Source organism: Erythrolamprus reginae, chromosome 4 (assembly GCF_031021105.1).
Source record: "Erythrolamprus reginae isolate rEryReg1 chromosome 4, rEryReg1.hap1, whole genome shotgun sequence".
NCBI classification, from domain to species: domain Eukaryota; kingdom Metazoa; phylum Chordata; class Lepidosauria; order Squamata; family Dipsadidae; genus Erythrolamprus; species Erythrolamprus reginae.
This window is the reverse complement of record NC_091953.1, coordinates 24037783-24062552: the sequence shown is the minus strand read 5'-3', so window position 1 is coordinate 24062552 and position 24770 is coordinate 24037783. Positions and strand designations below refer to the sequence as shown.

The 24770-nt window shown below is 37.9% G+C and overlaps 1 protein-coding gene across 1 annotated transcript in view; it reads right to left on the bottom strand.

Annotated features, from left to right (window-relative positions):
• Positions 1 to 3856: 3856 nt before the first annotated feature.
• Positions 3857 to 24770, bottom strand: part of NUP58 (nucleoporin 58) — a 31206-nt gene continuing 10292 nt past the window's right edge. Inside the window, exons 8-16 of the mRNA XM_070749791.1 lie at positions 24540 to 24605; positions 24115 to 24289; positions 22099 to 22178; positions 21136 to 21254; positions 19948 to 20030; positions 18150 to 18351; positions 13045 to 13143; positions 7611 to 7706; positions 3857 to 6023 (exon numbers count right to left, since the gene is read on the bottom strand). Of these exons, the coding sequence (XP_070605892.1) occupies positions 5854 to 6023; positions 7611 to 7706; positions 13045 to 13143; positions 18150 to 18351; positions 19948 to 20030; positions 21136 to 21254; positions 22099 to 22178; positions 24115 to 24289; positions 24540 to 24605 (1090 nt within the window). The 3' untranslated portion in view covers positions 3857 to 5853. The remainder of the gene's footprint in view (positions 6024 to 7610; positions 7707 to 13044; positions 13144 to 18149; positions 18352 to 19947; positions 20031 to 21135; positions 21255 to 22098; positions 22179 to 24114; positions 24290 to 24539; positions 24606 to 24770) is intronic.

The following is a 24770-nucleotide window of genomic DNA, read 5'->3' as shown; positions in this document are numbered from 1 at the left end:
CTCAAGAACCATTTTTCACTTACAAACCCGAGTCTCCAAAACTGTAGCTGGAAAACGCAGGGAGAAGCCACTGGGGGGCCTCTCTAGGAATCTCCTGGGAGGAAACAGGGCTGGAAAAGGCAGGGGGGAAGTCTCTGTGGGGCCTTTCTAGGAATCTCCTGGGAGGAAACAGGGCCTCCACCCTCCCTGTGGTTTCCCCAATCGCACACATTATTTGCTTTTACATTGATTCCTATGGGAAAAATCTGCAGTCGACAGAAGTACGGTTAGTCGCTGGACAGAGGGTGAGGCCATTAGAGGTGATTTGCACAGTGCAGAAATGGCTTCGTGACCAGAACAAGGAGTGGTACCGACAGGGCATACACGCCCTTGTGTCTCACTGGAGGAAGGCCATAGAACGGGACGGAGATTATGTGGAAAAATAGGGAGTGTAGAAGAAAGATCATTCTTTCTTGTGTGGAAGTTTCATTGTGTTCAATAAATAAATGTTGAAGAAAAAAATGTGGTGCATTACTTTCTGGCCGACCCTCATATATTACTGGGTATCATCTAAATATTGATGACTGGTCTTTCCAAGCAGATTCAGAGATGGCTTGAGCAACATGAGGAAACTAAGTAAAAGCCTGTAACATTACAGTGTTCCCTCGATTTTCGCGGGTTCGAACTTCGCGAATAGCCTATACCACGGTTTTTCAAAAAATATTAATTAAAAAATACTTCGTGGTTTTTTCCTATACCACGGTTTTTCCCACCCAATGACGTCATACGTCATCGGCAAACTAATAATTTTTGCAAATAAATAACAAAACATATAATTATTGTTAATAAATAATTATGTTTATAAATATCAGGATCACTAAGTGTCTTATTCAATGGTGAGTAGCAGCAATAATGGTGAGTAAATGGTTGTTAAGAGAATGGGAAATGGTGATTTAGGGGTTTAAAGTGTTAAGGGAAGGCTTGTGATACTGTCCATAGCCAAAAATGGTGTATTTACTTCCGTATCTCTACTTCGCGGAAATTCGACTTTCGCGGGCGGTCTCGGAATGCATCCCCCGCAGAAATCGAGGGAACACTGCACAGAAGAAAATGGCCAAAGGTTTGAATGTAATAGTTAGTCCCTAGCTTAACAACAGTACACTTAGTGATGGATCGAAGTTACAATGGCACTGAAAAAAGTGCCTTATGGCTGTTTTTCATACTTATGACCATTGTGGCATCCCCATGGTCACAAGATCAAAATTCAGATATTTGGCCACTTATTTATGATGGTTGCAGTGTCCTGGGTCAATGGGGAAACCAGAGTCACTTAATAACCGTATTACTAACTTGATAACTGCAGTGATTCACTTAACAGCCGGGGCCAAGAAAAGTAATAAAATGCAGCAAAGTTCACTTAACAAATGTTTCGCTTAGCAACAGAAATGTTGGGTTCGTGTTCGAGGATTTCCTGTAGTAGAATAACAGAGACCTACGTTAATGGCCAGATATGGATGCAGAAACTCATGGAGGATTTTGGGACAGTCACAGTCTCTTAGTCCCAATTTATGTCATAGCATTGTTGTTGAAATAACAGGCCTAGTACTACACTAAAATATAAACATAGATGAAACCTTTCACTTAGAAATAAGTGAAACCATTATTAAACGATGAAGTTTAGACCCGGGTGGAAGCTGTCCAATATGCCTGGATCAATAGATGGCTTATTCAACAAAGGTCCATCATCATCTCTTAGCAGAGCAACAAAGACTACAGTGCTACCTCTACCCAAGAATGCCTCTACAGTACTTACAAACTTTTCTCATCTAAGAAGTGGGTGCTCAAGATTTTTTTGCCTCTTCTCAAGAACCATTTCCCACTTACAAACCTGAGCCTCCAAAACTGTAACTGGACAAGGTGGGGAGAAGCCTCTGTGGGGCCTTTCTAGGAATCTCCTGGGAGGAAACAAGGCAGGGAAAAGCCTCTGTGTGGCCTCTCTAGGAATCTCCTGGGAGGAAACAGGGCCAGAAAAGGCAGGGAAAAGCCTCTGTGTGGCCTCTCTAGGAATCTCCTGGGAGGAAACAGGGGTGGAAAAGGCAGGGAGAAGCCTCCGTGGGGCCTCTCTAGGAATCTCCTGGGAGGAAACAGGGCCTCCACCCACCCTGTGGTTTCCCCATTCGCAAGCATTATTTGCTTTTACATTGATTCCTATGGGAAAAATTGCTTCTTCTTACAAACTTTTCTACTTAAGAACCTGGTCATGGAACAAATTAAATTCGTAAGTATAGGTAGCACGCTATGTGCTTTCTCAAAGTAGCATTAATTACTTCGATCCAATAAACCAAGCTTCCTTTGACTATCCAAAGGAACAAGAGCCACTGAACCAGCATGTAGGTGATAGTGCTCACAATGCCAAGACTGCTGTTCATTTCATTTTGCTAGGCATTTGAAGTAGACCAGGTCAAGAAACAAGCGAGGCAGATATTCCAGAAATACTCTTTATTGTACAGTAGTAAGGCAAAGGCAGAATCCTGAAAACTTGTCCAAAATCAAGATGCAGTTGTTTTTTTCTCCTCACATTTCCTTCTTTTTTAAGACTGTATAACGCAGAAGTCTTCAAACTTGGATAATTTTAAGACTTGTGGACTTCAACTCCAGCCAGCTACTTCTGGAAGTTGAAGTCCCCAAGTCTTAAAGTTGCTAAGTTCAGAGACCCCTATTCTAGGAGATGTATGTAAAAGCTACACAGTCTATTATCGATGTTGTAGTTTACAAGATTGCTATATTGAGTTGGCCCAAGCAACCTCTAAGAATCTTCCAGTACTAAAATTCTAATTTTGTAACCTTTTTTTCCCTTTATTTACAGTGATTTTTCAAGTTCTGGTTTAGGTGATTTCCTGACACTCCAGTTTTAGCTGGAGTTGCCAACATTAAATTTGGATTTCAGACCCACAAGCATTCAGATATATAGTACCTTCCTTAAAAATATGAATTGCATGGCTATATGAACTATCTACTAGCAAAAAAAAATTCTTTTATCTCACTCAATAATCCTGGGAAAGCTACATGGGATTTCAAAATAATTTACACAATGAAGAAATCTTCAGAATCTTTGAAACACTTCATGCAAAGCATGGGAAATCCAGAGCATCTTTTTCACAGAAAACGATTAACCTGGAGCATTCAGTAATGAGAAATTGTTCTGTACAAATTCCACTGTAGTAGGGGCCGAAGTAGTGACACATTTTCTGGATGAATTCCATTGAAAAAGAACACAAATACTTCACTTTTACAATCCATCTACAAATTAACAGTGATATCACTTCAACCTATCGAATCTGACCATATAGCAAAGGAGAAAATCCATTATTTTTTAATTATGTCTTATTTGTCTTTGTTAGGGGTAGGCAAAGTTGTCTCTTCTATGACATGTGGACTTCAACTCCCAGAATTCCTGAGCTAGCATGATTGGCTCAGGAATTCTGGGAGCTGAAGCCCACAAGTCATAGAAATTAACAAAATTAATCTCAATAAAGCAAAATTTCTGAAAGATATATTGATTTAATTGATACATTCCATTCATAGAACAAAACGCCACTTTTTAAATAGATTGGATTGGCATATTATTAAAACTAATAGTATGCAAATTATTTTAAAATATTTATCAACTAACCCATGCATTCCCTCTCTCTCTCTCTCTGTGCATGTATGTATGTATGTATGTATGTATGTATGTATGTATGTGTATATACATACGTACAGTACATACATACATACAGTACATACATACACGAGGCCAAAGAAGCCATGGAATTTGATTTTCTGCCTTAGAGAAAACAAGAAAGTCAAGTTATTAAGGCAAATGTCAATAACATACTTCCTTCAAACAAGTTTATTATTTGAAAACAGAAAGTTGCACACATAAGGACAACAGCACTGTTAAAAAATAGCTTCACAAATTATATACAGTAAAGAACTCAGTGGTTTAACATTTAAATTGTGTAAAAAGCTGTAACATACATGTATCAGTTCTACTAACTTTAACTGAAGCCCAACACAATACAAATTTAAAACAAAATTCATTTAACCCTCTTTAATTCAACAAAAATTAAAAGCCATCTCCTTCCACAAAGAAAAAAAAAGAAAACAAAAACCTTCAAACTTTGGTGCTATTCACAACCAACAGGAAAAGCCTTGTGCTAAAGAGGCTCTGAATCTATCACATTCGAAACTCACATTTGCCAGACAACTCGCTCTTGTAGGACACAAAACATTCGCAGCTTACAAAAATAGTACTGAACTGAAAGCAGCCAACTTCATAACCAGGCTATAGTACATACACCTGTTTGTTTTTGAAAGGTGCCTCAGTCAAATTGTGAACATTTATTTGAGTTATATACAAAATATTCTCTGTGTAAAAAGGTTAGTCTTCACCAAAATTCTGTACACACGTGCTGTGGAGATTTACAATCTGACCCTTAAAAAAACCCTGTGGAACTAAATGGGGTCAGCGCTAGCAACACAGTTCAAGGACTGGGGTTCTAACCCATCGGTTTAAGGCAATAAATATTCCTGTTGCTTCTCTTTAAACATTCACGTAGTTGGGAATACAGCTCAACATGCAACAATACTATAAACTCAACTCAAGAGTAAGAATCGTTCTGCTGAAATTGTCTGGAAGCAAATTATTAATAAGCAAACATCTTTCATCCTATGATTTGTAAGCTAGCAAGAAACCTGCTATCCACTTAAGGATAGGCAAGCGTCAATTCCAGATTAGAGATGTTATGCATCTGTTTGGAAGGGTGCGATTAAGGTCAGTTGGTCTTCCTTAGGATGGTAGAAAAATCCCTCAGCATAAATTGAGTAAATCTGGTTTACAAAGGCCATGGCCTAAGCAATCTGTACTTGGATGAACTGTATAACATGAGAACACAAAGTCCATGGCGAATAATGCTACAAATTAGATTTGCAGGGAGTTTTACGCAGCTTTGCCCTTCTGATAAATTGTCACAGTGTCATGTACGACAATTATCTGTCATTGTTAAACTGTAGGCACCCACCAATCACTCGCATGAACTTTTTATCCAAACTGAGGCCATTCCAAAATTCTCAAAAAGCCTCCTGAAGCCTTTCTCTCTAAAGATAGATCACAATTCAGAAACAAATCCATAGAATGCTTACAGTGAACACCAAATTCAGTTAATGCTTTGAATGGAAGGAAAAATGAAATAAAAAGAGAACTCAAACAGGCCACAATATCTTACATGCAGTAGATATTACAACTGCTCTTGCATATGCTAACAGTATTTAAGGACATGATAGAATACCCCAAACTTGCACTTAAAAATAACCCACATGGTTTGAAATGCAGTGTATATAATTCATATACGTGACGTGAGTATTCATTTATACTGTATATATTTACATACATATACACAAAACCACCCTGATGTTTTTAAAAGCCCATATCACAAAACAGAAGATATGGATTTAAGATTCTGAATATTAGAATATACTTTCACTAAAGAAACCAAATATGCATACCTATGTATGGTGTAAATCATATTGACAAAAAATAGTTTGTTACTAACATTACATTAAATAGATGGTTTTATAAGGTTCCTTAATAGTTACATATATAGAAGACAAAGAAGCTTTGATTCACAAAAAATAGATAGCATTTGTAACAATTACAGTTTTTAGCCCAGAATGGGAAGAAGTAGCAAAATGTTATAAATCTCCAAGGACACAAAGCACCTACTATATCAGTTTAAAAAAATATATATTTTCAGGATGAACTAAATGAAAGCATTGTCCCTTTTTTCCTCCCACCTGACCCTATCGAACCCATTCTTTTTTTTTTTTTCATATTTATCTTTTCCCCCTTTTGTTTCCAGCTGGGGGTTTCTTCAGCTGGAGAAGTTGTCCTCCTGTACCAAAGCTTGCAGAGGCTGGATTGGACACCCCAAATGTCAGGCCAGCAGATGCTGTGATGCCAGGATTGCTGAAGTTAAACCCAGATGTGCTCGAATTGCCAAAGCCTTGTAAAGGAGGGGAAAACATTTCAAAGTGAACAGATGTGATCACATAAAGGACAAAGGCTGTTGAGTTTTTAAAGTGTGAAGTGCAATTTAAAAATGCTGGGGATCCCTTGCTGCCTGATAAGCTACATAGAGTGGGAAGCTCTAAAACTAAAAATAATGCTAAATTGGTTATGACCTATAAAGCCCTTCATGGCACCGGACCAGAATATCTTCGGGACCGCCTCCTGTCGCACGAATCCCAGCGACCGGTTAGGTCCCACAGAGTCGGCCTTCTTCGGGTCCCGTCGACTAAACAATGTCGTCTGGCGGGACCCAGGGGAAGAGCCTTCTCTGTGGGGGCCCCGACCCTCTGGAACCAGCTCCCCCCTGAGATTAGGATTGCCCCCACCCTCCCTGCCTTTCCTAAACTCCTTAAGACCCACCTCTGCCGTCAGGCATGGGGGAACTAAAACACCTCCCCCTTGCCCATGTTGTGTTGTTGATTGATTGACTGTGTGCCTGTTTTTTATATATATTGGGATTGTTTTAGGAAATTACTAATTTTAAATTGTAATTAGATTGGTGGGCATTGGATTCTTATTATGTACTGTTTTTTATTATTGTTGTGAGCCGCCCCGAGTTTGCAGAGAGGGGCGGCATATAAATCCAATAAATCTAATCTAATCTAATCTAAATGAAGTGTAATCTACATAATATGGACAGTATTATTGGGAGGCTGAAAGAAGCTAGTATTATGTCTATTCTATTGAGCGGAACATAGGTTTATAGGACTTGAAATTTTAATTTAAAGAGACATTAAACTCTTCAAATTAACTTTACCCTTTCACTCAAAAGCAATGTAACTCTCCAGAAGCTTATAATCTTATCACAAGGCAAAAAATAATACAGTGTCAATCTTTGCTTATTGAAGGCCTCTATATAGGCTGGAATCACAACTCCCTCAATTCCCAGGGAGCATGACTAATCCAAATTTTTGTGAATTGCAATCCAAAATGTACTAGGAAAGTTACTAAGTTTATGTGGGTGGGATGCAGCGGTGGGCTACTAGCTGGAGCGCTAAATAGCGCTTGCTGCCGCTGCTCAGAAGTGCTTGCAGGGCCAGCATGATTTTGCTTCTGCACCTGTGGAGGTAGCAAAATCGCGCACGGAGCGCCCGTGTTTTGGCATGCGCGGAAGCAAAAAACCACTGAAACACGGGCGCACCTGCGGCTCCGTGCGCGATTTTGCTACCTCTACAAGTGCAGAAGCAAAATCGCACTGGCCGCGTAAGCACTTAAGGGCCGTGGTGGCGAGCGCAATTTAGCGTTCCGGGTAGTAGCCCCCTGCTGGTTGGATGTCTGGACATGCACAGAGGGTAAAAGACCCCAAATGGCAGCGTCCTTCACGACCGGCTCTCCGACGACTGACAGGCGCCAGTGAACCAGGACCATTTCACCCCTGATTTTAGGGTCAAAATTCTTCATAGGACCCTATTTGTAAGAATGCTCCTACAGAGAAAATTTAGTAACAGAAAATATTTTTTTGACCAAAATACTTTGTGTAGAAAACTTAACTGTCCCATAAAACATTCAGAACAGAACAAACCTGCGCTAAGGCTGCCTGAAGGTTTATTTGCCGCTCCAAATCCAAACGATGGCGCACCTGGAGCACTGCTTCCAAAACCAGTGCTACCTGCAAATCCTAGGACAAACAGTAGCAAAGATAGGAAACAAAAGTTAAGGTGCACAGGTCCAACTGCTTTTAACCACAATGTGTTGAGTGAAGTTTATCACCCAATATTTTATCAGTGAGACTCTAAAGCCTAATTAGACTGAAATCAACATCCCTTTGATACACTGCATGTGTATGTATTAAGAATCCACTGATTCATTGCACATACTTTGCAAATATGACAGTGGTCAGCCATGTTAGCTTGTATTGAAATACCTATACAGTAGTATCTCTAGATACGAGCTGCTCTACATGCGAGTATTTCAAGATACGAGCCATGAGGGGAGAGACATTTCTGTTCTATTCCCGAGCTCAAATTCGGGATACGAGCTGAGCGTCCACTAGGTGGCGCAAGAATCCTTGCTTTTGGTTATCTCGGAGGGGAAAAACAACTTGTTCCAGATACGAGTTGCCTCGAGATACAAGCTCCCTTATGGAACGAATCATGCTCGTATCTAGGGGTACTACTGTACTATGATTTTAATTCTAGACTTCACACCTTTTCATTCTTTTTTATGAATAAGAAAATACCTTGAATGTTCCCATAAGAGGCATAAGCTGGCAGCCATCAGTTTACAATTAAAATAAATTAAACATAGAAACATAGAAGATTGATGGCAGAAAAAGACCTCATGGTCCATCTAGTCTGCCCTTATACTATTTCCTGTATTTTATCTGAGGATGGATATGTTTATCCCAGGCATGGTTAAATTCAGTTACTGTGGATTTACCAACCATGTCTGCTGGAAGTTTGTTCGAAGCATCCACTACTCTTTCAGTAAAATATTTTCTCATGTTGCTTTTGCTCTTTTCCCCAACTAACCTCAGATTGTGCCCCCTAGTTCTTGTGTTCACTTTCCTATTAAAAACACTTACCTCCTGAACTTTATTTAACTTACATGAGCCTATAGACAACTTTGTCATCTCTTCTTGTTGTAGGTAACCTATTTTATTCATTCTGTCTTTGCTCAACCACTGCTTGCAAAAACCAATAGATAAAATTGAATTGTCCAGAACAGGGGTAGGCAAAGCTGCCTCTTCTATGATATATGGACTTCAACTCCCAGAATTCCTGAGCTAGCATCATTGGCTCAGGAATTCTGGGAGTTGAAGTCATAGAAGAGCCAACTTTGCCTACCCTTGGTCCAGAACTAATGACCCTAAAAGCTATAAAACATACTACAGCAATGGATTTTCACCAGACACAATATCTGAGAGCATATGCACCAAGACAAATTCCTTGTGTGTCCAATCACACATGGCCAATAAAATTATTCTATTCTATTCTCTTTGGTAGGTATGTACAGTGGTACCTCTACTTAAGAATGCCTCTACTTAAGAACCTTTCTAGATAAGAACTGGGTGTTCAAGATTTTTTTGCCTCTACTTAAGAACAATTTTCTATTTAAGAACCCAAACCCGGAAAAATTTCCCAGGAAATTTGAGAGCGGCACGAAGGCCTGGCCAGTTTTCTGCCATTCCCCCTTTAATCCCGGCCATCTGGGCAGCCAGAGGAGCCTTTTGGTGGCGCTTAAGGAGGCTTTGGCAGTCCAGAGCGAACGAAGCATTTCCCTTTCTCTGGGAGCTTGGACAGGGAATAAATCTCTGCCAGCGCCCAGAGAAAAGAAACGCTCCCTTTGCTCTGGGCAGCCGAGGAGCCACCACAGCGAAAGAAAGGCGCCGACTACAAAGCGAGCGAGAGGGGAGCCCTTCCGCATGGGAAGGAAGAGGCAGCAGGTATCAGCAGCCAGTGTATGGGAGGCAGTCTTGTACCGGGTGTAATGGAGGCGCGTGGCTCCTCCTCGCTGCCTCAGAGTCCCTCTTTTTTTTTAATGCCTTAAAGTTTTGGATTTTTTTGATTCCCCTCACCTCACCTTCTTCCTTCGGAAGCAACTCTCCTCCTCTTCTTCTTCCCCCTCCTCCTCCCACCCAAATTCCGAGCTTTTATTTCTTTCCTAATGGGTTTGTACGCATTATTAGCTTTTACATTGATTCCTGTGGGAAAAATTGCTTCTACTTAAGAACGTTTCTACTTTAAGAACCTGGTCACAAACGAATTAAGTTCTTAAGCAGAGGTACCACTGTATATGTATAACGTGTGTGATAAAAGCTGCATGTTGATAATAAATAACACCTTTACACAGGAAATCCTTCTTTAATAGTGAATGTGGCAGAGACAGAAATCCATTCATAATCTTTTATAATCTCAGAAACTTTACAGTGGATCCAGATTTAGTCCTACTTGCTAATCAGATGTCTTTTGTACTTTTTATGTACAACCAAGGAAGAATGTTTGCTCAAGTCAATTTCAGCCCACATGCTTCAGATAATGTTTTTTGAAGGCACATGGAAGAAAGGAAATATTTTTCTTACTTCAAGCAAGGCAGAACTTATGGTGGAATTTCTACTCACTGACCAAACTTCAAGTATTATAGGTTTTTAAAGTGTTTCCTAAGCCTACTATAAAATGTTTTGCTGAAACCTGTGTGTTCTTCAGGTGCTCTGAAACAGTTTTATCAGCCATTCAAAGGAAATCTTATTAGCATTAGTGACTAGCTTTTTGTGAAAATTTTTCTCATAAATTTCAGGTTAAACGTAGATACTTTATACAAATAGTATTTCCTAATTAAATCCCAAACTATTCATGTAATAATTGAAAACTCTAAGAACCAGGTTTCTTCCATGATATGTGTAGACAATTGAAAGTTAATTAGAGATGAATGGTTGTGCGATTACCATATATATCATAGTCTCCCTTAATTTTAAAAATTCAGCAAAAACATGTGAGATATATGTATGTATTTATGTATGTATGTATGTATGTATGTATGTATGTATGTATGTATGTACGTATATATATATATATATGTGTGTGTGTGTGTGTGTGTGTATGTGTGTTTTCGTAGATTTTCACGGGTATATGTATGTAGATTGTTCTGAGTTCGGGTTTTGCCCCGTGTAATATTTTGAGTGTCTATGCGACGTTTCGGTGAAATCACATTCACCATCATCAGGCTGAAGTTATACGTTTCGTGCTGCTGTAAATATAGAATATAGAATAAATATAGAATAATGTAAATATAGAATAAATATAGAATTCTATATTTACAGCAGCACAAAACTTATAACTTCAGCCTGATGATGGTGAATGTGATTTCACCGAAACGTCGCATAGACACTCAAAATATTACACGGGGCAAAACCCGAACTCAGAACAATCTACATACATACATACATATATACATACATACATATATATATTTGTTTTCGTAGATTTTCAAAACCTGAACTCAGAACAATCTACATACATACATATATATACATATATATACATATATATATATATATATATATATATATATATATATATACACACACACACACACACACACACACACACACACACGCGGAAGTACAAATGTACTTCAGATATAGCAAAGCTTAATTTATTTAAAAACTCCTGTCATTTCAGCAGTCATACTTTTAAGTACATCGCATCATTAACCCATGTATGACTCCTTGAAAATAAATATAGACTTGTCTTTTCTGCCAGCAGCATTGGAAAGATTTGTGATAATAAATGGCTAGAGCCTTCTGCTATCCATTGCCGTTGCGTGTAATGCCAAATACTGAATCTGAAAAGAAGGCTTTAGGTAGGTTTTGTAATGCATTACATCCCTCTACATTGATAGCTTGCAGAACAATTGAAATACTAAGCAAAGTTTGTTTTACTGCTTAAATTCTTGTAACTAAATAGGAAAGTGAATGGAAGTTTGCTTTTTAAGAGACTAGTCCTCCAAAAGGAAAAATATGATTGCAACATAATACAAATAACAAGATGATTATTTGTGAAGTACGAACAGAATTAATCTTAACATTTCTTTGGTGTCCACATTTTCAAAACTTCTATTTATCCTTCATTACATAATAATGTAATTACACGGCTGCTGAGGTTGTTTTTTTAATTTAGTTAGATTTGTGAAAAGAAAAAAATGATTTCCAGACCTGTCCACAATCTTAGGAAAAATAATATATTTCTTGAAGTGGGGTTAATTAGAATTTCTGGATCTGTGTATTAAGAACGGACTAATAGTTACCCAAGCTAATTCCCACTGAAATATCACCACATAAATAAAATTTGTACATTAATATATTAACATATGTTGGGATTAAATCAAAAATTAAAGTGTAGTTTATATACATTTTATTCCATAAATTTAAGGCACATAACAAACTATAAATGTATTTAATATGATTTATGCAAACATGCAATTCAATAACATTTTAGGAAATAATCTTTGCTTCCCAAAATGTCCATTTCATTAAAAAAAATAAAATAAAAAAGTTTAAATATCTAAATGAATTCTGGGGTGGGTGGATGGGTGGGTGTGAGTGTGTGTGATTCCTTATTACCAAAAACATTTTCCCAAAAGAGAATATAATAAAATAAATCAGGAATAATAATTAATAAGTCTGCATTGGTTGCCGATCAGTTTCCGGGCACAATTCAAAGTGTTGGTCATCACCTATAAAGCCCTTCATGGCACCGGACCAGGGTATCTACGAGACCGCTTTCTGCCGCATGAATCCCAGTGACCGGTTAGGTCCCACAGAGTGGGCCTTCTCCGGGTCCCGTCAACAAAACAATGTCGTTTGGCGGGGCCTAGGGGAAAAGCCTTCTCTGTGGCGGCCCCGGCCCTCTGGAACCAACTCCCCCCGGAGATTAGAATGGCCCCCACCCTCCTTGCCTTTCGTAAGCTCCTTAAAACCCACCTCTGCCATCAGGCATGGGGGAATTGAGATATTCTTTCCCCCTAGGCTTTTACAATTTATGCATGTTATGTTTGTTTGTAGGGATGTTTGGTTTTACAATAAGGGTTTTTTAGTTGTTTTAATATTGGATTTATATGATGTTTTTTATTACTGTTATTAGCTGCCCCGAGTCTAAGGAGAGGGGTGGCATACAAATCCAATAAATAAATAAATAAAATAAATAAATTAACCAAAATAACAATGCAAACGAAGCATAATATTTGTGAACTGTAAGTCTAAAGGGCACTAAGGTTACCATTTCCCAACTTTGTTCAAGAAACACTTTCAGCTGCAATGGGGCTTTCTGATGTGAGCTGCATATTGAGATTAATCAGGGGCTTATGGATATTTCATATCTGTTAATAAGGAGTCCAGCAGTGCGGACCCATACATGTAAAGATTGCTAACACCAGTGAAGTGTGCTGCTAATTCAATTCAGGAAGTGCTGTAGAGTAATTCAGTGAAACATTAGGAAAAAAAAATTAAAAAAGGGTACCTCCAAGGCCTGAAGAGCCTAAGCCACTTGACTGCAAGCCAGTGCCAATACCTGAACCGAAGGGCGTTCCAAAACTAATTCCCAGAGTCGGCTGTGGCCCTGGTATGAAAAAAAAAATGAAAACAAAGCTTGCCTTACTGTTTCACAATAGAAACCCATGATGCAAATCCTTCATTCAAACTAAATCATAGCTTAACAAATGCTTTTTAGAGCACTCGAGCTTTCTTAGTGTTTTCAATGGCTAAATTTTAGATTTGGAATGCAATACAAAATGAAGCTACTGGTAAAACGTTTTATGTTATGTCAAAGCATGAGATTGTAATTTTTATGGACAACTCAGCATGTCATTTTAAAATTAAACTGTCAGCTCCTTGATGGGAGTATATGTGAGCAGCGCTTCTTTTAAAATCAAGGTTTATATTAACACAAAATCATCATGTTACCAATTTCTGGTATCAAAATACTCAGCTGAGTATTTTATCCAGATTTTTTTAAAACAAACAAACAAATGAAACAAGTGGATAAAACACAACACAATAATTTTATTTTATTGAATTTATTTTTCATTTTTGAGCAAGTCAATTACACAGTAACATGACAATTCAAGCTGGTTCAGACAAAAAATGATAGTTACTGAGTTGTTAGAACTTTGCTACATTTACAACAATTTTTGCCTGTTTATTTAAACATTTACAGAAAAGGCACAATTGTGTACCTTGCCCAATACATTCAAAAAAAATTTCAGATTCAGAAGATTGGAGACAGTGGTTTTCCTACATAAGCAAACTGTCAAAATAGGCTTTATATCATTGTTAAAATGTCTAGCATCAGTCCAGGGTAGGAGTGATAAATCTCCTTATTAGCCCCAGGTATAAATAATGTGAAACAAAAGTTCTAGATTTCCCCCCCTACTAATATATACAAGCTACTTGACAGTATTCACAGTAAACTGTTTAAGTTCAGCAATTAGTGCATCAATTAAACTTGATGAGTTTGTCAAGTTCAAATACTGCGCCTGCCTTTTTGTATCTGTTTATTGTATATGCTGAAGGCCGACAGTGAAATCCAGAAAATACTGTTCTAAGACAATACAGAACAGCACTTGCTGGATTCCCTTCTAATAATAAATGTCCTATTGTTACTTATAAATCCAATGGTGCAATCAGCAAAGTGGAGGGTTTAATCAATGTAATAGTGTTTGCCAGCAAGTGTTTTACTTAAAACACTCCAAGATTTTTTTACATTTCATTTTTTCCTGAATATTTATATTTTCTATTTAAAATATAACCCACCCCCAAAACTCTACCTCATTATTGCATTATAATACATTCATCTACCATGATTTCAATTTAAAATAACATTAATACTGATGACAATTGCAAACTTTGATGTACAGGTCAGACAGTATGCATGGTCCCTTTCTGTTTTTTTAAAGTTATAAATATTTGAAGTTCAAGTTTTCACAACCATTACCTAAAGAAATAATCATATATTAAGCAAAAGGCACTTTAAAAAAATCTTTTGCCAAGGAACGTCTCATTCTAGATGGCCCAATGCAAAAAAGAGGTTGTAATATTCATGGTAGAATAAGTTAAAGGGCAAGTAGTGTTGTATACTTGCAATTAGACTTATTTTGGCAAGCTGAGGTTTCATTTATATTTTAAACATATATTATACATATTATTTGAAGACTTTGGGTCAGTTGAACTTGGTTTTTATTTTAAATAACAATTAGAAAAAACACTGATTTCAAGGAATTAGTTAATTCTAATATTTTAAAAGATGTTTTGCATTTACAAATGAAATTAGATATAAACAAATTAATATGTTAGTAACCAGAAGCTCTTTAAAAAGTTTTCAATCTGAAGTTAGTTAGGTTCTAAAAACAAAAAGCGTCCAGTGTTCCACATTTAAGGAAGTCTATCAGTTTTCCATCTCAGGAGGAGGCACCATTGGTGGAAGACCTTGAAAAATAGTAATACCTCAGTCCTCCAAGCCAACATTTCCCCCCAGATTTTAAAGTAGTTCAAGACAGACTTTATATTTAAACTTTATAAATATAAGATTTCATAATTCATTCTAACAAAACCTTTCAACTAAATAGCAATTTTGAATTGGCACAATTCTGTATCAGAAAATCAAATAACCTCATTCAAGTTAGTTATCCACACATAATTTACAGTAAATAATACTACAGATTATCCATGCCAAAATAAATTTTGTCACATTTGGATAACATGTTATATAAGTCATTTAAAATATAAGTTATTTGCTGTAAGTTATTTAAAATTTATTACCCTAAAGAGCAATTTAAGTTTAATAAATAAAGCTCACTACTACTAATTTATTTGTGCTTTTCAGTAGTAAATATCACTATTTTCAATGGGACTTCCCTTAACAATTTGTTTCGGATCGCAGCCTAACAGCCCCAACAGAGTACTAAGCGTGCCAAATGTCATTGTCCAAACTAAAAAAAATAAAGGTGTAAAGCATAAATTTTACACATCCGGACAAGATTTCTTGTCAAAGTCAAATTATCTTAATTTAATCACAACACTGTAGTAAAGCCTTCAATTTTATCCAACATTTGTTGAAACAGAAGGTCCAATTTAGTATTCATGCTGATTAGTTATTCATTCCAAGAAGTGTTTTAAACAGTACTCTCAGCAAAATCGAATTACAATGTAAAGCTTTCAATGATGAAAGGTGTTAAGACTACACAACCAGAAGGAAGAAACCTTGAGACTTGTTGAACTACAACTTCAAGTCCTCTGGCTAAGACTGCCAAAAGTTGCATTTCAATAACATTTGCCAGGGTGACAGTTTCCCCAATCCGGAGTTAAAATATCCAAAGTGCCCAAGATGGAAAAACATGATTATGTGTAACTATCTATACTAAACGATCTTTGCCGGAATTTTTAGGAGTAAGATTTTAAAAAAGGAATAAATTATTAATTTAATTTATAAATAGCCAAAGCTGGAGCTGGCACAGAGTTTAATTGCAAATAATTCTAGTAGAGCAAACACAATTTCCTACAAAGATGTATTCCCTGCCCATTGGCTTGTAATTACAAAAATGTTTTAGGACTTGAAAAATGCGAGTTCTTTTAATATTTCAAATGTGATTAATTAATGATTTTCAAAGGCCTTTCAAAGAAACTTATTAATTATAGGAAATCTCTACCGCACCATAAACATAAATATTTTCACATACATCTAATCTCACTAACACCAACCTACCATATATTATTTAAATACAAAATGAAAGCCTACTAAATGTTAAATTTTGTTTGCTGTTCTTTGATGAGCATAACAAAGTATAAATATGGGCTGAAGGTCACAGTATAACAGTGCAAAACAATCACTGGTCCACCTGGCCAGTGATTGAGTGATTTGCTCAGTTCACTGTCACCCTTCCAAATGTTGACACATTTATTCACAATTATTCACAACTAAACAATATTATTGTACTGCAAGCCAAGAATCTGCAATTTCTTTATCTTCATAGTCTAATAAATTTGGAATTGAAATATAAACATTCATTTCCTTCAGCACTCAGTTAAGTATTTGATGAAAATTAAGTGCTTTTGTCATGCGCACACGTCTACACGTAGAACTGTATATATACTGTATATGTATATATTCTGAACAAAAGGAGTGTGTGAGAAATTTAAATGAAACCAACTTCATTTATATTGCACAACCATAGCTAAAGAATTACATTTTCCTCCATAGTAGAAAAACCTCGTGGTGGTGCTTACTTCACTTATGAGATGCAGGCAATGGACCTTTCTTTCTAATGGAATTCCTTCAGCCACCTTTGTTCACAGAAATTACTTCTCCTGGCTAGAACCTCTCTGAATCTTCTCCAGAAGATTGGAGAATACACTGGAGTAAAATTTGGGTGAAAAGTATGTGGGACTATGAAATCAATGGGTTTCCCGCTCCCACCCACCCAGTTAAAGGTATTTAGGATTGCAACAGCAGTTTCTGCAGCATTACCAGTAACTTAAGGGGGGGGGGAATCTTAACATTACAATTTTTGTACTTAGAGTCTAAATATTTTCTCCCTCTGCATAAAACTGTAAAAGCACTATAACATTATCGCATATATGAATACACTTAGAACAGAAGGTTTAAACTAAAACAGATTAAATATGTAGTACAGTAAAAATATAAGGATGTATAAACCATGTGACTCTCACTAAGCTTCATTTGATTCTTCCAGCTGTCAACACCTATTATGTCAATGCTGGAAATACCCTGTAGATCCCATTATTTAACAGCTGTACCTCAGTTAAAGGCTGTCTACACAGTAAATTATGCATACATATACTACACTACTGTTCCTCAAGTACAGAAGAAAAACCTAAGCATGTTCTTAGGTATGTCTGGAAGAGACTACTCCAGTATAAACTAGGTCCCAAACTGGTTTGAGTTGTAACCTGTAAATTCAGAACTCTTATACAATCAACCGTTTTTTTAAAGCACAATCTACATTGGATGGTCAATAGAGTATATTTTAAATCAACACCTCTCCTTAATTTCTTTTCATGCGTATTTCCCAGTGGTTGTAATTTTAAAAATATTTTTTTCTATACATAATTTCAAAATTTAGCATCATCCTGCTGGATCTATAAAAATGGTCTTTATGTTCTTCTTTGAGGCTTATTCCAAAAACAAAGTACTATGTAAAAACAAATAATAGAAAAGCCCTGTAATCTCCCATGAGAAAAACCATTCTAAATGAGACTTCAAAACAAATAATTAATAAAGGAGAATAGTCAAGACAAATTATAAAAGTTCATACAATGCATCCTGATTTTTGAAGGGTGTTATCCTATGCATATTCAGAGGTAACAGACTCACATTTGAAAGGGCTGAGTAATACAGTAAATGAAACTGTTACAAAAATTTTTGCAAGATTAAATATTGGATGTGTAATTATTGCTAAGTCTAGCCTGCATTTTCTATTATCAATATTTTGATGTACTGCTATTCACAACTTTTAGATTTCCAAAACAAAAGGAAGACCTTATATAAAAACATCACACCATCTTATTATTGTTGTAACACTAAAAGCTATAACTTGAATGCACTCAGACCTGTAGCAGGCTGTTGCTGCTGTGTAAGTGTTGCAGCCATGGCAATGGCTGCTGCGTTTGGTATGCTGCTGAAAGGAGTAGGTCCAGTTGTAACACGTGGGGCGGTCTGCCATTTCTTTGCTTCTACTCGCCTTGCCTCAAACACATCCACAGCATCTCCTAAAAAGGTTTTTCTGTATCCAAGATACTGGTCTTTGAGCATCTGAGCAGAGACAAGAAAACTATTTTACACCGCATCCGCCTTACAGACTTTTCCTATTCTGAAAACCCCCCACCGTATTATGTGTTATATTGTATTAAAATTATATGCTACCATAATATCTATGTTACTAATAATTTTGAATTACACTATTTTTACAGGCAGGAATTATAGCTTATGCAATCGTTTTTGGTCACCAGATACACAACAAGTGTGGCAATGCTATGAAGGTGTCCTGGGGTAGAATTTTCAGATTCTTTTCCACTGATTTTTGTGTGTGTTTTCAATACAATCTTGATAAAGATATCTGATGTTTAATACACATATTGCATTGGTTATTTTACTTCCAAATTGCAGAAAATCATACTCCCTTTACTCAAGACCTGTTGCCAAATTTTGCAGCTTGTAATGGGGTCTATTGTTGCCAATGCAACCCCCAAGTTTGATACTTTCATTTAAAACAATGTTATTCATAAAATTCAGATATTTTTTTCTCATGTTACATGTATAGCAACTCTAATATTATTTATTTATTATCATAATCAGGACTATTTGTATACATTTGCTCTGCTTCAAGGATGACTTTACTAAACTTTTCATAATAATAAATTATAACCAGATTGATTTCAAGAACCTGTTATACATTACAGTAGAACCCCGACTTACGAGACTAATTGGTTCCGGAAGGAGGCTCGTAAGTCAGAACGCTCGTATGACGAAACATTGTTTCCCATAGGAAACAATGTAAAGTCAATTAATCCGTGCAACAACAAAAAAACCCGCGGAAGTTAGCGTTCAGAGACAGCTGCGAAGCGGCGCGCGTGTTTTAAAACGTCAGAGCCAGCCTGGGGGGGTCGGGGGCTTCCCCCCGAGCCCCCCAGGCCGGCTCTGACGTTTTAAAACACGCGCGCCGCTTTGCAGCTGTCTTCTGAAACCGAACGCGGAAGTTAGCGTTCCGGCTTCAGGAGACAGCTGCGAAGTGGCGCGCGTGTTTTAAAAGGTTGCAGCCGGCCTGGGGGGCTTGCCAGCACCACCCCCAGCACCCCAGGCCGGCTGCAACCTTTTAAAACACGCGGGATACGAGTGCCAAGGAGCTGTCTCCTGAAGCCGAGACAGCTCCTTGGCGCTCGTATCCCGAATGTGAGCTCGGGAGGCGAACAAAAATGTCGCTCCCCTCCCAGCTCTTATCTCGAGTAGCTCGTAAGTAGAGCTGCTCGTATGTCGAGGTTCCACTGTAATAGGCAGGCAGAAGACTTCTGAACACTATTCTATGGAAGCTTTATTAATCAATCTTTTCCTAACCCTTACCACATAAACACATACAGAGAACCATAAAAAAGTTACTACATTTCACATATTCTTCATTTAAAAGCACCCCAAGAAATGTATCAGTTTCCTATTCCTTGTTTTAAAAAATGAGGTTTATTTATCAGTTCAGACTCAGTTAGCATCCAAAATGATACTATCATTTTCTTCCTCCAAAGAAATAAAAAAAAAAAACAAGTAAAAAAGCTAAAATGGGATCTATTAAAGAATACAAGATATTCATTAGCTGTACATGTTACACAATATAAGAATGCGACTGGAAATATATTTTACCTTGACATTTTCATGTATTGATTGAAGCTGTGCAGCTAGAGCTACAAACGTTTGATAAATTTTCTGCATAGCCATGGATAAATCTGTGAGATATGAAAAATTGACAAATGAAGCCTTATTGCAGTATAAATTCTTATTGCATGCTTGCAGCAGAACATACTTTTTAATCAATCGTCATGAAATTTGTAACCATAGATTTGAAGTGACGAAATGGAACGCAAGGATAATTTAGTCTGAGACTTCCACAAAGTGCAGAAAAGACACCCATGAGGTGGCCTCTTCTTAAAAATTTCCAGAGAAAGCAAATCCATAACCTCCACTGGTAGGCTGCTCACTGTTACAGATTTCACTGCCACAATTTTTTCTTATAAAAAGGGAAATATCAACAGTTCCCAACCTTTCAGGCTTGATGGGGAGAGAGAGGGGTCGGGGGCAGTGTTCCCTCTAATTTTTTTGGGGGGTGGGCAGAAAAGTATAGTGTCTGAGCGGCAGTCCCTTCGGGACTGGGCGGCACAGAAATAATAAATAAATAAATAAACAAACAAACAAACAAATAAATAAAAAACCCACCCTGTTTTGCCTCAGAGAATTTCAAAATAAAATACTGTACTGTGTGTCTATAACAGTGAGCTCATAATAGGGCAACTCTATCAATATCAAAATGCCACTTAAATAGTTGAGCTAGTTTCAAACTAGATTTTGATTTTCTTTCTCTCTTCCTTACTCCCATTCTTTTTCTTTCTCTTTTCCTTCCTCTCTTTTTTCTATCTGTTTCTCTTCCTCTCTTCCTCTCTCTCTCCTTCCCTCTCACTCTTTCCCTCTTGGCTTCTGGGCAGGTTTGGAAAACTCTGAGTTGATGATAATTTTTAAGTGAGCGATTGCTCACTGCTCAGCTTAGAGGGAACTATGGTCGGGGGAGAGAGGGAATGGTTCGGTATAAATGACAGGCATGCATGGCTCCATTTGCAGCCCAGGCATTGGGGAACCATGCGGTAGACCAAAACCTATCTTATATATCTGGTTCTACCTTCTGGAGCATGAAAAATGATTTGTGACTATCTTTCTCTTGTTTCTCTGGATGTATCTGAAAATGGATATTATCCTTCTTCAGACTGAACTTCCCAGTCTCTGTCTCATAAAGGTCCTGCATAATAGAATTAATCAAGATATTAAAAAGTGCATTTTTACCTTCTGGAGTTATGTGTGAATTGTTCGCTTGGGTTGCAAGATGATTTTCCAGTTCTTCAATCTGCTGTCTGTACAGCTGCAGTTGTACTTCAAATTGTTCAATCAAGATCCTGAAGTAGCTAGATTAAATGGATTAAATTTCAAATGGAATTAAGTATCACTTAAGAAAAATGTAATTATTTTGAAGACTGAGACCAGAATAATTATATTTGCTTTGTTTTTCTTCTCATATTTTTATTTGCGACATGCCAAATAAAACAATACATCCAAACAAATCACTGGTTTGTGATTTGTCTTGTATAAGTCATTGTTAGCACTTAAGGAAAAACATGATGAAAACATTAAAAAAAAGAAAGAAAAGAAGTTGTGATACCTTGTCTTACAAACACCTTGTCATACAAACATTTCGAGATACAAACCCTGGGTTTAAGATTTTTTTGCCTCTTATTACAAACTATTTTCACTTTACAAACCCACCGCCACCACTGGGATGCTCCGCCTCTGGACTTCCGTTGCCAGCGAAGTGCCCGTTTTTGCGCTGCTGGGATTTCCCTGCTGGGATTCCCCTGCAGCATAACAAAAACACGCAAATCCGGAGGTGGGGTTTCCCATGGAGGGGAGCCTCAGGGAAATCCCAGCGCTCCGGATGGCAAAAGGGGTGAATTTTGGGCTTGCACGCATTAATTGCTTTTCCATTGATTCCTATGGGAAACATTGTTTCGTCTTACAAACTTTTCACCTTAAGAACCTCCTCCCGGAACCAATTAAGTTTGTGAGACAAGGTATCACTGTACTTAGTGCATACAATTCCTGCTAAGAATCCAAGGAAAGACTCAAACCAAAGGAAGTGCATTTCCTGCATAATGAACTACAGTACTGTATTATGGAAATTGGCTCTCTGATGCAAAAAGAGTGCTTTTAGCTCATCTCTATTAAGAACAGACCTTTCAATTTTCTACTTACTCTGCTGGTGCTGTATTTTCGTGCTGAAGCCCAGGAGGAGTTTTCTGTGTCCTTAGTGCTATCTCAGCATTTTTAAGTTCCTGCAGGAGGAGAAAAGGGAAAATCAGAAGCTGAAAGTCCAAAGAATAAAATTTGTATATATAAATGTTTTAGCGAACCATTTTTCCTGATAATTAATCAATATTCTCAAGAGTAAATGTTTGCATTATTGAAATCACTGAGGCCAATGGAAAGAAAGCCAGGTAAAACCAGATTATTATTTGCACGATTACTAAGCAAAACTCCAAGTACCAACTATATTGCATCGTCTTCCAAAAATGGACTTAAGCAAAACATTACAAGCATTATAGCAACTATAAATCTTGAATAGAATCACTAGAAAAGTGATTGGCAGGCACTGCTTTTCTATCCCCAAGTTTGTTATAGTGTTACTTATTTTGCTGTACCTATTTCACTCACCTGTGTCTATTTACCCCAATCACTACAAAGGGCCTGAACGAGGGTGATTTATTGTTGATTATGTGCTATCAAACTGCTGACTTTTAACAGACTTATAGATTTTCCACAATTATCACTCCCTAAGCTCATCCCAACAATTCAAACATTGCTGCTATATTCAGTCCCATCCATTTATCTGCTTGTTATCATCTTCCATTCTACATTCATGGACTTTTCAAGGGAGGCTGATCTCTGTACAGTATTTTTAACATGTGATCATCTGACCCTGATCATTTGTTTCTCAAATGAGAATTAATAGCTGATAGTGGAACCAGCCTCAAAACTGACTGCAAATATGAAGATAAAGGAAAGGACAAATAGATATACAAATATCTTGAACATGCTAAACTCCATATATCAGCATAATTGCACTGTGTGAGAATACTAGCACCAGGGAGGAAGGTTAGAAAGAGAAGTTTACAAAAGTCAAGGAGTAAAAAGATTAAAAGGGCCAGCTATCAAATGATCAGTTTCCCAGTACAGTGATCCCCCGGTTATTGCGTCCCCGACCATTGCGAACAGGGTAATTTGCGATTTTTGAACCCGGAAGTCAAAACACCATCTGCGCATGCGTGCCCTTTTTTCTATGGGCACGCATGCGTAGATGGCGCCGGGCAGATCAGCTGCTGGGCGGCTTCCCTGGGTCTTCCCCCTCTTGCTGGCGGGAGGGCGAAGCCCCCCCCAGCACCCGCTCGCCCGCCCTTCGCCCTTCGCCCGGGAAGTTCACCAGGAGTCAGCGGAGAACGGCGCGCCTGTTTTAAAACGATCGGAGCCGGCTGGCTCCGATCGTTTTAAAGCAGGCGCGCCGTTCTCCGCTGATTCCTAAAGCGGGGAAGTTCGCCAGGAGTCAGCGGAGAACGGCGCGCCTGTTTTAAAACGATCGGAGCCGGCTGGCTCCGATCGTTTTAAAGCAGGCGCGCCGTTCTCCGCTGACTCCTAAAGCGGGGAAGTTCGCCAGGAGTCAGCGGAGAACGGCGCGCCTGTTTTAAAACGATCGGAGCTTTCCAATGAGTCCCGAAGACAAACGTCAAACTTCCGCGTTTGTCTTCGGGACTCATTGGAAAGCCGCGCGGGTGTTTTAAAACGTCGCCGCCGACATGGGGGGCTTGCTAGCACCCCCCCAAACCCGGGTTGGTTGTTCGGGGGGGTGCTAGCGAGCCCCCCATGTCGCCGGCAACGTTTTAAAACAGCCGCCCCGCCCCCAATCTTCGGCTCCTCGCTAGCGCTGCGGAAGTTAAAAACACCATCTGCACACGCGCAGATGGTGTTTTTACTTCCGCAGCGCTACTTCGTGAAAACCCGCTCGTTGCGGGGGGTCCTGGAATGGAACCCTCACAACGAGCGGGGGATCACTGTAATAACATACTAAAACACACAGCAGTGAGATAACAAATGTTTCAACAGAACACAAAGCAGAACCATTATATAAACAAACCCACATTCCCCATCCAAAAAATAAGCATTGTGTTAATGTTATTACATTAAAATTAGAATAAATTATCTTCTTTGGAACTATACCTGAGCTGTCTCCAATTTTAGTTTATCAATATTGAGAGTATTTCTCTGTAATCCACTTGCAGCCACTGATAATAATTGCTTCAAAGCTTTTATATCCTCTTGCACTTTAAGCATTGCTTTGGAAGACATTCGGCTGATTTCTTCCTGAACCTGTTTTTGTTCTTTCACAAATTTTCTAAGAGGGAGGAAATCAGAAAAAAAATAAATCCCCTGCCACAATAACCACCCAAAATGAGTGATTAAGACTAGAAATAGCAATGACAGCAGTAGATGAATGGCATATGACAAATGTACACGGACTTTTTACAGTTATTCAATATTTTGAAATTTTAAACACAATTAGTTATCAAAATGAATTAAAGGAATTCAGAATTTTAAAAACATATACATAAACGAAGAATTGCAAGGACCAAGAAATTACTTACTGAAGATTTTCTACATCTTGGCAGATTACCGGAGGTAAATTTTCATCTTTTAGTGCTTTGCTATCCCTGTTAATAGATTTTTTTCTATTATCAGAAAATTGATGCCATACAACGATTTTTTCATCACATTGTAGAAACTTTAAAAAGTTTATCTGAGGTTTTTTTATCCCCATCATTTCTTTAAGTTTGATTATTTCTTTCAGATTTTTATTGAATCTTGGCGTTTTATTT